General features: G+C 36.5%; 1 protein-coding gene and 1 pseudogene across 4 annotated transcripts in view; one reads left to right on the forward strand and one right to left on the reverse strand.

Annotated features, from left to right (window-relative positions):
• RASA2 (RAS p21 protein activator 2) overlaps positions 1-17,272 on the reverse strand; it is a 123,090-nt gene that overhangs the window by 85,791 nt on the left and 20,027 nt on the right. For all 4 annotated transcript variants that reach the window (XM_039461886.2, XM_039461884.2, XM_039461885.2 and 1 more), the window contains exons 2-3: positions 15,674-15,791; positions 11,587-11,690 (exon numbers count right to left, since the gene is read on the reverse strand). In XM_039461886.2, the coding sequence (XP_039317820.2) occupies positions 11,587-11,690; positions 15,674-15,791 (222 nt within the window). The remainder of the gene's footprint in view (positions 1-11,586; positions 11,691-15,673; positions 15,792-17,272) is intronic.
• On the forward strand, positions 5,408-6,051 carry LOC141585640 (putative uncharacterized protein MSANTD5; annotated as a pseudogene).

The raw sequence follows: 17,272 nt of genomic DNA on the forward strand, positions 1-17,272 counted from the left end.
AAAATTTTTTTCTGGAATTAGACAGTGGTGATGGTTACACAACTCTGTGAATATATTAAGGCCCCCAACACACCATACACTTTTTGTAATTTAAAAAACATTCTAATTCACCCAAGCCATCAGTGCTGGGAAAAAAGAAAAAAAGATATATTTTGAAATAATTTCAAACAAAGTTGCAAGAACTATACACCAAAAACCTCCATATTCTCTACTCAGATTCCCGTACTGTTAACTTTTATCATGTTTCTCTTCCTCTAATGTATATAATGATTCTTCTTCTGAATCACTGAAAAACAAGTTGCAAATATGATGTATATTTTGAAAGAGTTAATCTGATGGTATATGAATCACATCTCAATAAAACTGTTATTTTTAGAATGTAACCACAATACAGTTTTTGATAAGCTTCTCTCATTCATGTCTTGGAATTCAAACTATGAAGACAACCGACACATCTAATTTTAAAGAAAACACTACAGTACACAGCTGTATTTTATTATAGAGTGGTGAGTGTATTAAAAAAAAAAATCAAAGGAGGCCTACTGAAAATTCATCTTTGTATGTCTATTAATACATGAAGTTAAAACACATAAAATAAAATAAATTGGTCCTGATAACAAATATGTATCTTCCCAACTTTCTTTCAAATACTTTGGATAAAATGTAAGTTGAAGATCAAAATCTTTATATGAATATATAGCATTTATAGTTCATTCAAATCACGTAGAAAATAGCACTGGGGAAATAATGTATTTCAGTTCTTTTTTGGTTAAATTTAAGATAAAAAGGATGGCAAAACAGAAATTCTTATAGTATTAAATAAAGCCAAATATAAAATTCAGGCACTAACTAGAATAGTCAAATATTCCTTAAACTACAGGAAGAGTTTAGGATAAGAGACAAATCATACAAATCTCTGGAATGTCTTATCTGTACCAAATTCCTGGCAAATCCATGTAATACTAGTTATGGCTTAGGATATAAAGTTATGACAAAGTATTCAATATTGTATGCCACAAATGATTGTCATAATTCTATCAACTAGTCCTGATTACCACTGATTCCACACCAGATGTAAATAAAATGTTAACACAATGCATAACATTTGATACTCAAATATATGTGTGTGTGTGTGTGTGTGTGTGTGTGTGTGTGTACATGCAGAAATAAATCTATACATCCTATAGCTGAAGCTCTTTCCTTTTGAGAACCATTCCCCTCCCTTTAAGAATATTTGTAACTGTGTATCTTTTATGTTCTCTCCCCAGAAAAAGGCACAGATAATATCTGGCACATAATTTTAAGAGTGTTTACTTACCATGCAGAAATGAATTAGTAGACTTCTAATGAAATTTCTATTTTACAATTTCCATAATGTTTAGTTTTGTACACAATTTATATGTATATAGATGTACATATGTACACACATATAATACATACAAACATCACTAAAACAAGCCCCAAACTCAAAAAGAGGGTTTTTTACAAAGTTTATTTAGGAATTTATTGGTTTTACAAATTCGTTACCTCATTCAACGATCACAATGGCACTGTGTTGTAAATGCTGATTTGATTTCTAGGCTTCCCGTTTATCTAAATTCTATTTAAGTAACAATGCTGCTAAAAACTAGAGTAGAAATCTACCTGTCCTACTTATGACTCATTAATCTCAGATCACTGGAAATACATCTCCACTGTCACAGTTGCCTTTTCAAAAGAGAATTTTCTCTTAGTCTCACAGGTAATGTATTCTAGGAGACAGCCTCTTCCTCCTGCTCCACATCTTGAGTTTCATGACATTCACTGTCACTGAAGAGTTGAATGTTTCTTGTCCTATGAGAGGGAAACCCTTCTCTGACTAGCTGCATAAATAAGCCATTTGAGAGTTGAGAATAATGTACAATTTTATTGTCAGCTCTTAATAAGTTCCTTTTTAAGATGTCAGTTTCTGATATATTAAGATCTAGTCGCATGAGTTTATCTGGCCTGAAGAAGCAGGGAAGAAGGAGTACATGATCCCACAAAGTTAGAGAAACTGATATATAAGAATGGCACAGGAAAATAAGAAAAATATTTGAAGTCATTAGGTAGCAGGCAAAGAATGAAGGAGAAAAAAAGGTCGGGGGATAAATGAGAAGGAAGTATAGGAGAGGGAGACAAAAGGGATTGCGAAGGAAGAAACAAGTTTCTGAAATATGAACAGAATTTTTTTAAAAAAGCCTCATGATTCTGTTTTGCTGTTTTATCACCGAGCAGACATTAACAGTAAAAGGTCGGCAGCCTGATACAGTGGAAAGGGCACTGAACTGAAAGAAAAGCCAGCATTTACTGAGTGTCTACCAGGTAGGAGACATTCTTATATATTTTCTTGTCTAATTTTCATAACAATCTTGGAGACAGAGGGTATAATCTCCATCTTACAGATGAGGAAAGGTGAACAATATTTTTAAACTTGCCCCTAACAGGTGCAGAAGCCAGATTTCGAAACCAAGGTATGCCTGTTTGTGTTCCTTCCAACACAAACAATAATTCCATAATCTATTGTCAAATTCTCTAACAAATTACTTATTAGAAACTCTACATCTAATGTGCCTCCTCTGAATTAGAATGACTTTAGCTTAATGATCTTAAAAACCTTTTTTGTGCCTCTAATGTTTCGAAAGATTGTTTTAGTTTAGTGTTTACTATTTTCTTTTTTTCTTTTTTTTTTTATTTTTTATTTTCCCCAGACAGGGTCTTGCTCTGTCTCCCAGGATGGAGTGCAGTGGCATGATGACAACTCACTGCAGCCTCGACCTCCTAGGCTCAGGTGATTCTCCCACTTTAGCCACCCAAGTAGTTGGAACTAATTTTTATAGTTGGTCCCAGTTGGCTAATTTTTATAGTTTTTGTAGAGATGGGTTTTCACCATGTTGCTGAGGCTGGTCTTCAACTTCTGAGCTTAAGCAGTCCACACCCGCCTTGGCCTCCCAAGGTGCTAGGATTACAGACATGAGCCACTGTGCCAAGCCAGTGATTACTATTTTAAACAAAGTTAATTCACAATTTCACTAGCTATGAAATTACCAATGTCAAAAAAAAAAAAAAATCAAACACAGCTGGGTGCAGTGGTGCATGCCTGCAGTTCCAGGTACTTGGGAGGCTGAGGCAGGAGGATTGCTTGATCCCAGGAGTTCAAGTCCAGCCTGGGCAACACAGTGAGATTCCTCTTAAAAAAAAAAAGAAACAAACTTCCCAACAAATCATTTAAAATCAGTACTTAATTTCCTCACTGTCTTGACAAACTCACAGAAAGAGCTTAAAACCAAACAAATACTCACCAGATGCTGTATTAGTTCCTTAAAACCAGACAAAGAAAGGAAATAAAAAAGGAAATGAAGGAACTGTGGGCACAGAAACCACCTTTGTCGATCTTTAAGTAAAAAAAGCATTTTAAGCTTTCTCATATCATTTTTCAGCAGCATTTTCTTGCTATTGGTAAATATCGTGTTACCCATGGGACCTACTTTCAGATGCATTATTAGAAATTTCAGTCTGATACAGTTAACCAATTGGCAAAATCCTGATGGTCCTGTTCCTACTTGAGCACAAGTAGAAATGGCTAAAAGAGGAGATTAAAAACAGTGACAAGTGTTACTGCCTATGTAAAAATGAAACAGGACCAGAAGACTGAACAAATTCTGGCAGTCAACAGTAGCAATTTAGAGACAATGGCAGCACTTTGAAGCCTTAGTGTATGAGGTTTCAATAGATACATTTTGGTCTTTGTAGTAGACTGGTATATTAATGGCCTCCATACTTTCCAGTATCTACTCCATTGTAAGATCCCCTACAGCACTGACTCTGGGATTAGATATGTGACTTGCTTTTACCAATGGGACATCAGCAAATGTGATACAAATGTGCTTTAGGGCTTGCCTTCTTAGAACCAACCATGAGACCATGGGGTGAGGAAGGTCCAGCTAATAGCACCAACCATCAGACATATGAATCAGACCAGCCAGCCTCAATCTCCCAAATAACTGCACATCAGCCCCAGGCAAGACAAGCCATAGAACCACCTAGCTGGGTTCAGCTCAAACTGACAAACAATAGGATCATGAGTAAATGTATGTAGCTGTATTAAGCCACTAGTTATTGGAGTAGTTACATAGCAGAAGATAACTGATGTAGTCCCTGTGCAAACAGACACCAAAATGTAGCCACAGGCAATTTATGAACAGTAAATTTTGCTTAAAAGCTAAATGTCAGCAGAAATTACAATTCAAAGTGTTGGAAAATACCTTAACTATTTTAAACACAATCTTATTTTACAGATGAACTAAGCCTAAGAAAATGACTCAATAAAGATCACATAGATAAACAGTGACATAGTCATGATTGGTATTCAGGTCTGTGACATTCTAGTAAAATCCTTTCATCTCTCTATGGTTCTGAACCAAGATGGCATGGTGAGGGGTGGGAGGGAACTCCCAGAATCTAGCACAATAGTCATAGTTTACTTGTTTGAGCTCTAGAAAAATAGTCATAGTTTACTTATTTGAGTTCTCGAAAAATAAAATAATTAAAAAATACATATTAGGAGGTAAAACATTTATGTTTTAGTTTCAGTATTATTAGAACCCTCACTGGAAATAAAAATATATGCTTAAAGATTTTCTCTTCTTCTCTCATTTTAAGAAGAAACTATACATTAGGAGAATGTATCACATAGTAACATTAACTTTACAATTTCCTATCTTTTTGTAGCATGGATCTAGCTCTCAAGTTTTTTAACTCAGTTTTTGTACTAACTCTTCCTGGCATATAAAGTTGCCTAATGTAAGCACTTATACCCCAAATTAGTAACAATTATTACTTCTGGGAAGAAGACTTGGTGGGGGGGAGCAGTGGTCAAAAGTAATTTAAGCCAGGTACAGTGGCTCACACCTGTAATCCCAGTACTTTGGGAGCCAAGGCAGGTAGATCAAGAGTTCGAGACCAGCCTGGCCAAATGGTGAAACCTCACCTCTACTAAAAATATAAAAATTAGCCAGGCATGGTGGCAGGTGCCTGTAATCCCAGCTACTCAGGAGGCTGAGGCAGAATTACTTGAACCCAGGAGGCGGAGGTTGCAGTGAGCTGAGATGCTGCCACTGTACTCCAGCCTGGGCAACAGAACAAGTCTTCATCTCAAAAAAAATATTAATAATTTAGCATCATCTATGCCATAATTTTAAATGTTTTCACAAAAACAAAAATATCCATACATGAGAAGGGGAGAGAAGCAAACACATTTCCACAGTCAGGCTCCTCCTGACTCTCCTAGGTTCCGTTAGAGCAGAGTGCATGCCAGTGTTCCACCAATCCAGGAACAGGCTCTGCAAACACAGTAAGAAGAATCCCAGGAGAAAATGCAGGAATAAAAATGGAGAAAGTGAAACTTCAGACTGAAGCTACCAGAAACATCCAGAAAACGAAGCAGAAAAAAGCAGCCCAAGGACCAGAAAAGCCCTCAGTCCGGTTAATTAAACCATGGAGTGACCAGGAAATCCTGAGTTTCCTGCAAGAATGGGAATTTCTTAAGTGTGAGGTGCACAGGGTAAGAAGTATCATATAGTATCAAAAACAATTCCCCAGCGTCTGAAGCAGTGGGGTATGAAGAAAAGCTGAAACGAATGTCTCCAAATGCTGACAAGCTTGCTGGACTTATACTTCACTATTCATGAGGCCAAACAGAGGCCAAGGTATCAATCATTGCCATGTCCTTATGGAGAGGCCCTGCACAGGATTCTGGGACACAGATGGAGTATCAGCATCTTCTCAGGTCCTCCCTGTGCAGATGTGGCTGACCTTGCACCTCCCAAGCACCAGCCTCAGGCCTATGGCATTTCCATAGCCTTTCAGAAGTCAATGTGGGCCTCAACACCTGTGATCTATGAGGAAAATGCTCAGGTACCTGGATGGGAGCCCTGGAACATGAACCCACCATGGTCAGTTCCATAGATGTATCCTGCCTTTCTCTCAGCAGCCCTGGGCCCTCCACTGCAGTGGTCCATCTCTATTGACTAATCCAGATATTGAAGACAATTAGAATCTGGATCCTAATTCTGTCAGAAAGAATGAAAAATAGCATAATCTGTGTGTGTTATTGCATGATTCCTTCCTCTCCTCACCAGGTGGAATGAGAATAAACGTGAAATAAATGAGTAACAACAACAACAACAACAAAAATACATTACTCACGTAATTTAAAAGTCCCGAAAAGCTATCTATCTATACCCAATTTGTACAGAATCTCAAATCTTAACGTTTAAAAGATGATTCTCTCAATTCTACCTCGTTTCACTTCCAGAAAATGCTATGGCATTGTTTAATCTACAATTGAATGACTCCAAATTATAAATTAAGAAAATTCTACTTCCAATAGCTCAAAATTAAAAGAAAAAAACAACTTTACATGTTAATGACAAAAAAAATTATTAAATTACAAAAACGTTAAAAATTTGTTAGTAAAACCATTAACCATTTCCAACCTTAAAGGGTATGTACTGTCTTTATTTTAATAACAATTCTATATGTGAAAGGAAAAAAGAATTTTCTGTTAAATGTAAAAATTGTATCCCTTAGAAAGAATAAACATTTAAGAAAAAGTTCTCATACCAAGTTACGGCTTTCTGACACCACTCCCTAAAGAACAGATTTTTACTAGAAATTATTTTACTTAAAATTGATTTTTACTTTAAAAATAAACAAAAAACAAAGGCAACTTCTGGAAATCATAAACCTCAACTTTACACTGCTATTTAAAAGCCCTTAAAGGCCTTTTCAAGAAATATTACATTAAGATAATAACACATGTGGCCAGGCGCGGTGGCTCAAGCCTGTAATCCCAGCACTTTGGGAGGCCGAGGCGGGTGGATCACGAGGTCGAGAGATTGAGACCATCCTGGTCAACATGGTGAAACCCCGTCTCTACTAAAAATACAAAAAATTAGCTGGGCATGGTGGCGCATGCCTGTAATCCCAGCTACTGAGGAGGCTGAGGCAGGAGAATTGCCTGAACCCAGGAGGCGGAGGTTGCGGTGAGCCGAGATCGTGCCACTGCACTCCAGCCTGGGTAACAAGAGCGAAACTCCGTCTCAAAAAAAAAAAAAAAAAAAAAAAAAGATAATAACACACGTAAAGGGACGATGAAAATTAAATGTTTTCCCAAGATATCATGATGGTCAAAGTTATACATTCTTTCAAAGGTTATTAATAATTATCAATAGCCTCTATCAATCCTTATCTGACTCTACCTTTCTCTAGTTGTTGACATTAAAAGATTTCCTTATCTTCTGTGATATTAATCTCTCCTATCTCTCTTTCTACTTCCTGATATGCCTTATCTATATATCTTCAAGCTTCTTCTCTGAAACCCTCCTTATCCACTCCCAAGTAATTTCATTCATTCCATCACAGGTTTCACCTATCACTTAATGCTAATAACTCTCAAATCTACATCTCTAGATCTTTTCTGTAAGCTTCAGATCTATATTTCCAACAGTCAACCAAAATGTCCACTAAGATGTAACCCAGGTAATACAAGTTTAACTTGTTTAAAACCAGTCATCCTCTCCCCTTCTCATTCAAAAGTGAATGTTCTTGCTGTGTTCCTTATCTCAGTTAGTAACAGCCATACAAAGAAGACCATTTTTAACTCTTCTCCTTTTACATCTCTTTTATCATCTTGGTCACTAAGTTCTATCTGAAACTCCTGAAGTATATTCCCTCATCTGTATTTCCACTGCAACTGGTCTATCTATTTCATTTGATAATGAATGAGTTGGACTTCCTGCATACCTGTTGCACTTCCTGCCTTGAATCTCTCCCTATTCTAAATCAACAACTTCTTATGGCCTACAACAGCAACTTCCAAACTACAAACTTGATGTATAAAGATTACATATTTAAAGTAGAACATATAATATTTGTGTGTGTATATAACTGTATATATGTGTATATATACCTGTGTTAATATAGCTGTATGTATATAAATACATGTGCATATATAACTATATATAACTGTGTTTGTATATTATACAGTATGCAGACTCGTTTCTAGCAATACAAATGCATATAATACACACACACACAACACACACACACACCAGTTATATATAGTTACATACATTCTCAAAAGGTTCAAAACCACTGTCTGCAGAATAAAGTCCAAATTCTTCAGCTTTTGGAATTAAGAATGGTTTCTAGGGTTCACCACAGCTTGGTTCCAATTTATATCCTCAGCTTCACCTTCTACCAGCAGATACATCACAAACGTAATTCATTTTTCCCCCTATGCTTCTGCCAATCCCTGTCACCTTGAAACTGTTCTTCCTGGCTGGGTCCGGTAGCTCATGCCTGTAATCCCAGCACTTTGGGAGGCCAAGGCAGGTGGATCATGAGGTCAGGAGTTCAAGACCAGCTTGGTCAACATAGTGAAACCCCGTCTCTACTAAAAATACAAGAATTAGCTGGGTGTGGTGGTGTGTGCCTGTAATCCTAGCTACCAGGGAGGCTGAGGCAAGAGAATCCCTTGAACCCAGGGGGCAGAGGTTGCAATGAGCCGAGATCGCGCCACTATATTCCAGCCTGGTGACACAGTAAGACGCCGTCTCAAAAAAAAAAAAAAAAGGAAAGAAACTGTTCTTCCTTTTCCTACCTATCTAGTCTCTGTTAACCCCCTATCAAATAAAATTGAGCTGTTCTCCCTACTATTCTCTCCCAATACTCTGCTCAAATCTCCAGCACAGCCCCTAATATACTAGTATTAGACTAAAAGTCTGCCTCTTTGATAGCATGGGGGCAACTTGAGTCTTATTCATCTTAAAAGTCCCATCCTTTGTGTGCCACAGAGAGGTGTTTGGTAAATGTTTAACTGAATTGAAGATGCAGCTTCAAGGATGATCTACAATTAACAGTTTGCAAGAAACAGAAGAGTCTGTATATAAGAAGCCTTAGGAGGGAGAAACATATCTAAAAAAAATTCATCACCATGAAAATGTCTTTTCTTTCACTTTCAACAAACTGAATAAGCAATCCAGAGAGTGAAATGTGACACAGAGGCAGATAAGAATAAAAACTAAGAAAATGCCTTTTGTGAAAGAGTATTTGGTATATATAGCTGACAAAAGTTAACATAACTAAAAATAAGAATGCTCAAGAATAAAAATTAGAACTCAAAGCAAAAGAAAAATAGGCAAAGAAATGAACAATTAATTCATAGAAGAAAACTATAAAGACCAATAAACACATGAAAAATTCCTTAAATTCCTTCACAATCAGAAACTCACATTAAAATAATAATGTATTATTTTTCACCTATAATATTGGAATTTTTTTTTCAATTATAATATGCAAGAATGGCCAAAGGGTGGTAAAATGGTTATGCCCATGACATCCTTGGGGAAATGTAAATTAGTACAATATTTCTGTAGTCCACATCAGTATGATACTGTGTGGGACAGGTGGGGGATAAAAATATGTAGAGAAAAATCAAAAAAATGTTCATACCCCTTAACACAGTATTTTTACTTCTAAGAATTTATCCTGGGGGAAAAAGAGACATGCAAAAATTTATGCCAAAGGACATTTGTTCATAGCAACACCATTGAGGATGCCAAAAATGTGGAAATGTAAATGCTCACCAACAAGAAAGTGGTTAAAATAAAACACTTTTCTACAAAGGATATTATATAACAAATATTTTGAAAAACATTAATGATGTGACAAAAGGATCATTACGATATTAACAAAAAAAGAAAAAACCTGAATAATACAATGTAATAATACAAACGTACGAAATAAAGAATGGAAGAAATAGAAATACACTAAATTATTAACTGTAGTTACTTCTGCACAGAATCACTTCAAGACATTAAGAACATATAATAGTTTTATAATTAAGAAAAATATATTGTTTTAAAGGTTATTTGATTAAAATGATGTTGCTGAATTTCAGAAAAAGGTTTATTAAAAAAAACATAGAAGCCAAATTACAGAGACTTTAAAAGAAATAAGTAGCAAGCAGAGGACTGATAAAGACCATTTGTTACAGAGTTCAATATCAAAGACAGAGAAACATCAGGAGTTACTTAACAGGACAAAGACAAATAACGCTTAATTTTTTAAGTTGTAGGAGACTTGACCATGTTTCAAATAAAAAAGGAAATGGAGATGACGAAATTTAGGACTCCAAAAAGAGAGATGATAATGAATGTAAATTAGACCTCTGCCTGTGATTAAAATACAAAGATAGTGGTGCAAAGGTCAGGAATGTGATACATACGTGGCCAGTTAGCTTTGTTCTAGTTCATGCCCACAGATCACACTCCAATCTGACAATTATTTTAAAAATATATTTATTGGTCACTGACATGGTTTGACTCTGGGGACCACTCAAATCTCATGTCAAACTGTAATCTCACTGTTGGAGGTGGGGCCTGGCGGAAGGTGACTGAATCATGCGGGCACACATCCCCCTTGTTGTTCTCATGACAGTGAGTTCTCATGAGATCTGGTTATTGTAAAAATATGTAGCACTTCCCCACTCTCCTCTCTCCTGCCAATCATGTGCTGATGTGCTTGCTTCCCCTTTACCTTCTACCACCTTTGCCTCCCAGAAGCAGAAGCCTGTACAGCCTGAACAACTGTGAGCCAATTAAACCTGTTATCTTTATAAATCATCCAGTCTCAGGTATGTCTTTATAGCAGTGTGAGAACAGACTAATGCAGTCACTAATACAGACAGGAAGATAATGTATAAATAGATTAAAGTGAATTATTACTTCTATTAGAAAAAACTCAAAAACAGATGTTCTTTGGAAGGATCAATACTGCAGTCTTTCTATAAAAACAAGATTTGAACCACTAAATAAGTACCCAACATTTACTAAATGTAAGGTACTCTGTAAGAAAAAGTCCCTGCCAGATGGGGCGCAGTGCCTCATGCCTGTAATCCCAGCACTTTCGGAGGCCGAGGTGGGTAGATCACCTGAGGTCAGGAGTTTAAGATAAGCCTGGCCAACATAGTGAAACCCCGTCTCAACTAAAAATACAAAAATTAGCTGGGCATGGTGGCACCCATCTGTAATCTCATCTACTCAGGAGGGTGAGACAGAAGAATCACCTGAACCTGGAAGGGAGAGGTTGCAGTAAACCGAGATTGCACCACTGCACTCCAGCCTAGTGACAGAGATTCTGTCTCCAAAAAAAAAAAAAAGAGTCCCTGCCCTTTTAAATAACACATTTAACTAGAGAACCTAGATATGAAACAACCAACTAACAAACAAGCATAGTAAGTATCATGGAAAGGGAACCATCATGTAGTATATAAACATTATGACTTGTTTACTAGGGGAACTGCAAAGGCCTCCCTGAGAAAGTGTCATATAAGCTGAACATACAAATCAAAAATGAAATTTCACAAATGAACATGCAGTCTAGAGAAAAAGATTAGATATGTTGAGCATATGTTATTCTGCAGTTTTCAACACTTTATACTAAGAGAAAGAATGAATATAAACATTAACGTTGTGATTAAAGATAATTATGAATAGTACATACCTATACGAAGATCTCTTTGTAAAACATTCTTATCATAAACATAAAAAGACAAATACTGGAAAGTTCTTGGAATCTCAAAGTAAAATTCTTCACTGAAAAATGGACTAGAAAGGAAGGAAAGCTCATTACTTCAAATAATACAATTAAATAATAATTGATTAATATCACTTTCAATAATAGCATTAATACTCAATATCACTTTCAATAAAGTTAATAAAATTATAGACTAAAATGCCATTGAAAATAACTTGAAAAGCCCCAAAATAATTCTCAATGCTAAATTACAACTAAGTTCTAGACAAACCAAGCTGAACTCTGAGGGGATCTTAGTTGCCAGGATGAGTTCTGAACAAACAGCTTTTCAGGAGTCCTGTGGATAGAAGATACAGTAATTGCCTGGGGTCATACTCACCTAAAATGGACCTAAATGAGAGCTGAGTATAGTGTCATTCATACCTTCCTTGTCTTAGAAATGTGTAAACCTGTATTATTCACAATACATAATATCTAAAACAGCTAATGTTATGTGAAGGGTTACTTCAAAATATTTTTTTAAAATAAGCTATTTGAGGTGGCTCACGCCTGTAATCCCAGCACTTTGGGAGGCCGAGGCGGGGGGATCACGAGGTCAAGAGATGGAGCCCATCCTGGTCAACAAGGTGAAACCCCGTCTCTACTAAAAATACAAAAAATTAGATGGGCATGGTGGCACGTGCCTGTAATCCCAGCTACTCAGGAGGCTGAGGCAGGAGAATTGCCTGAACCCAGGAGGCGAAGGTTGCGGTGAGCCGAGATCGCGCCATTGCACTCCAGCCTGGGTAACAAGAGCAAAACTCTGTCTCAAAAAAATAAAAAATTAAAAAAAAGCAAAATAAAATAAAATAAGCTGACCGGGCACGGTGGCTCAAGCCTGTAATCCCAGCACTTTGGGAGGCCGAGGCGGGTGGATCACGAGGTCAAGAGATCGAGACCATCCTGGTCAACATGGTGAAACCCCGTCTCTACTAAAAATACAAAAAATTAGCTGGGCATGGTGGCACGTGCCTGTAATCCCAGCTACTCAGGAGGCTGAGGCAGGAGAATTGCCTGAACCCACGAGGCGGAGGTTGCGGTGAGCCGAGATCGCGCCATTGCACTCCAGCCTGGGTAACAAGAGCGAAACTCTGTCTCAAAAAAAAAATAAATAAATAAAATAAAATAAAATAAGCTATTTGAAAATCAATTTTATTGAAGTATAAGTTACAAACAATAAAAGTCCAATTTAAAGTACAGAGGTTGATGACTTCTGATAAATGTATACACTGTGTAGCTTCCACCCCAATTAAAATACAGGACATTTCTGTCTCCCCAGAAAGTTCTCTTAACATCCCTCTTCAGTTACCCCACCATAGCTGCCCCAACCAGTGATGTCCTTTCTATTACTAAAGATCCTAAAATCTACATAAATAGAATCATATAGTGTGCACTCACGTCCAGCTTTGTTCATTCAGCTTAATGTCTGCGAGACTTTTTCGATGTCTTTGTGTATACAGTAGTTTAAATGTTTTAATTGCTGCATATTACTTCAATGCATTCCAAATCCATTCTCCTATTAATGTTATTTGAGTTAGGCTATCAAAAGTAACACTGCTATAAACATTCTTATACAAAACATTCTCTAGACACATGCTTTCGATTACTGAGGGTGCAACTGCTGAGTTAAAAGGTAGGTGAATGTGTAAACTGTTTTTCAAAGCAGTTGTACTGTTTTAAACTCCTGACAGCAATGCTCCTGTTGTTCCACATCTTGGTACTGACAGTCTTTAACTTTAGCTATTCCGGTGACTGTAACATGATAAATTTACACACCTATGTAATCTCTACCTTAATCAAGATATAAAACATTTTTATCTCCCCAGAAAGTTCCCTTGTGACTCTGCAATCACGCCTATTATAATCTTACAGGCAATCAGTGATATGATTTCCATCAGATGGTTTTAAATTGCATTTCCCTGATGACTTAACAATGCTGAATACCTTTTCATGTGCTCTTGGTCATTCATGAATCTTTTCTGAAATATCTGTTTAAGTATCCCCCTATTTTAAATGGCCGCCTGTCTTCTTTTGAAGAAGTTACTAGGGTAACTTCAAAAGAAGACAGGTGGCCATTTAAAACAGGGGGAGGATACTTAACAGATAACCCAGTTACTAGGGTTTTTGTTTTTAAATAAATTCTGGCTACAAGTCTTCTGTCAGAATATTTTCTCCCACGTGTGGCTTGCCATTTAATTTTCTTGACAGTGTCTTTTAAAGAAAAGGAGCCTTTAAGTTTGATAAAATCTAATTTACCAATTTTCATCTTTTATGATTAGTAGTGCTTCTTGCATTCAAAGTAAGAAATCTTTGCCTATCCTCATGTTGCAAAGCTTATTTTTATAAGTTCATTTTAAGAATGCCATTTGATATATTTAAATTTTTCTATGAAGACGTGAATATCTCAAATGAGTTTCTTTTGTCAAGTGTACCTCTTTCCTGAGAAAATTTAAAGAACAAAAAGATTCTCTAGAAATGTCACTATGAAATGTAGTATCTTTAAGATGTCCTAACTAAATGAGAAGCTGAAATATAAAGTAAAACACTCTTACAGAAGTCATATCTGATCTTGTCTAGAAAACAGTTGGTTCAGCTTTTTAGTTGTTAAAATGCCTGAACTTTTGTCACTATATTTTTCCCTTCAAACGTAATCAAAGTAAACTTTTAAAAGTTGGTCTCACAAAGTAACTAGGGCCTTCTAATTAATTTCAACATAAAAATCAACGTGAAAAGAACTGTTAGTCAAAGATATGACACGAAAGACATGTGCAGGTATTTACCTCTTTACATTATTTTATAAACAACTGTAAATGCAGAATTTCCTTTATGTATCACATCTACATTCAAATATTATGTTGAAAGTACCTTCTAAAGCCAAATAAGAACGACATGAGAATTATGACTAAAGATTTCAAGTTTACCACTTGAAATGTTTTTCGGCTACTAAAGTATTTTCAGTTCTATATAATATATTTTCTATGAAGAACTCAACAGATATTTAAAATTATAAAAATGAAAATAAAGACATAAAGGGAAATTTTAAGATAAATATTTAAAAAATGGTATTTAAAAAAAGGCATCAAAAACAGATCCCTAAAATACAACTGATCTAAAATATGATTCAGATAAGGTATGGCACTCAGTAGTTCACTACATGCTCATTCCAGTAATTCCCCATACCTTGTTCTGACTTTTGTCTCTGAACAAGATTCTTGGCACAGCTTTGCAGCAGAACTATGTTCACATTGGTACAGTGCAGCGGTGGTATGTTGCAATTTTATGAATTAGGATTTACTATGACACTCTCAAAGGGCAATTACACTTTCAAAGATGAGATACTTACCTGAGCATTCCCTGGTAATGCACTATTAAATTAAGCAACTTGTATGAACTTTAAGTAACTTATTCTTTAGATAAATAAAATAGGCCGGGCACAGTGGCTCAAGCCTGTAATCCCAGCACTTTGGGAGGCCGAGGCGGGTGGATCACAAGGTCAAGAGATCGAGACCATCCTGGTCAACATGGTGAAACCCTGTCTCTACTAAAAATACAAAAAATTAGCTGGGCATGGTGGCACGTGCCTGTAATCCCAGCTACTCAGGAGGCTGAGGTAGGAGAATTGCCTGAACCCAGGAGGCGGAGGTTGCGGTGAGCCGAGATCGCGCCATTGCACTCCAGTCTGGGTAACAAGAGCGAAATTCCGTCTCAAAAAAAATAAAATAAAATAAAATAAAATAAAATAAAATAAAATAAAGATGTACTTTGAGGAAAGTTCAAACAAATAGGCAATATTTAGCCTGTCATGTGAAAAAAACTTTTCTCCAGAAAACCAAGGGATAAAATTAGGAACAATTAAGAGGAAGATACATTTTGAAGCAGTGAAAAGCCACAAGAAAGCAGGCACTGTGTCTATCTTGTCTTCCTGACGATTATAATGTGGAAAATGCATAATATTTATCAATCGATATATGTAGTAAAAATATAAAAATGATAATTTACCAATTTATTTACCAACCTTAAAGATTTTTCCACAACTTGGGTACGATAAACTTCTTCCTGGTCCAAATTTATAGTACAGAAACAATCTCTCATTTTGTGGGGTCCAAGATAGGGCAATAAATTTTTTGCTTCACCTGTTGGCACAAAATTTGAAAACTGGTATTAAATATCATCAACTGCTTCATATTAAGCCTAAGTAGGATGACTTCAATCTGAAAGAATATATTAATGTGGCACAGGAAAAAAAAAAAAAAAAAAAAAAAAAACCACCAGTGATTAGAGAAAGATCAAGTTGATCTGAAGGAAACTCATAAGACTAAAGGGAGAGGCTGTGTGTAAAGTGACTTGTGAGTTCCCTTTTTTAATTAGGTAATTGCATCCCCATTCTTATGAAAGGGCAATCCGTCTATCTGTGCTCTCTATCCCTCCTACCAATACTTCCTCAAGGACTTTATTCCACAATTAATCTTTCTTTACTGAATCAGCATTAATTTTCCTCTGTAGTGAATAATTCCCATCAGCATACAAATAATGATGGGAATTTCTCAACTTAAAAAAAGCATACAAAAGGAAAATAAAAACTTAAAAGTATCACCTCTAGTCATTGTCTCTTCTTTCTTACCTTCCATTCATTCTTCAACCTTCTCCAATCAGTCTCTGACCCCACCATGAGACTGAAACTGCTCTAGCTGAGGACACTATTGCCTTCCACATTGCAAAATCCAATGGTCACTTCTCTGTTCTCATCATATCCAAGCAGGCAGCAAAATTTAACACAAATGAACATTAATATTCCTCTTCATAATGCTCTCTTCTTCTGGCTTCCACAACACAGTATTTCTGACTTTTCTCCTACATCACTGGCTCTCTGCTGACTTCTCCCCCTCCTCATCTCTAAACATATAATGCCTCAATTCCAGATCACCCTCTCTTCCGTCTCTTTGCCAACTGTGCTACATATGGCGTTAATACTGACGCCTCCCAGATCTGCAACTCCAGGTCTAACCTCTCCTCAACAAACACTAGATGTGACAGATGTGACTATTCAACTGTCACCTTGGATATCCAGTAGGCATTTCAAATTTAACAAGTCCCAGAAAAAACATTTGATTTCCTTCCCTAAAACATGCCCTTTCCCCGGTCTACCATTTTCCTCTTACTCTCACCATCCTCCCACTACTTCCCCCAACTCCCATACCCAGTCCTTCAACAAATCTAGCAGACCTCCAAAATAAATCTCAAATCCAACCACTTCTTGCCTTGGCTAGAATCACCCATTCTAAGCCACCATAATCCTTTATTTAGACAAACAGGAGAGTTGCCTAACTGGTACCCCTGCTTCCACTTTTGACCCTCCTACAATCCATTCTCCATCAGGCAGTGTGATACTAGAAACATATTCTTTAGGTTACTTACTTACTCCCCTCCTTCAATATCACACCATTTCACTTAGAATAAAATTATCTTTCCATACCACAGTCTAAATAGCCCTACTCAATGGTCTCTCAGATCTCTTCTCCTTCCATTCCCCTAACCCTGGGCAGGGTTTACTTTTTTTCATTCATCAATTTTTCATTCATCAAGCCACATCATGTTTTAAGTTTAGGGCTTAAAC

Source organism: Saimiri boliviensis, chromosome 9 (genome assembly GCF_048565385.1).
Source record: "Saimiri boliviensis isolate mSaiBol1 chromosome 9, mSaiBol1.pri, whole genome shotgun sequence".
Classification (NCBI taxonomy): domain Eukaryota; kingdom Metazoa; phylum Chordata; class Mammalia; order Primates; family Cebidae; genus Saimiri; species Saimiri boliviensis.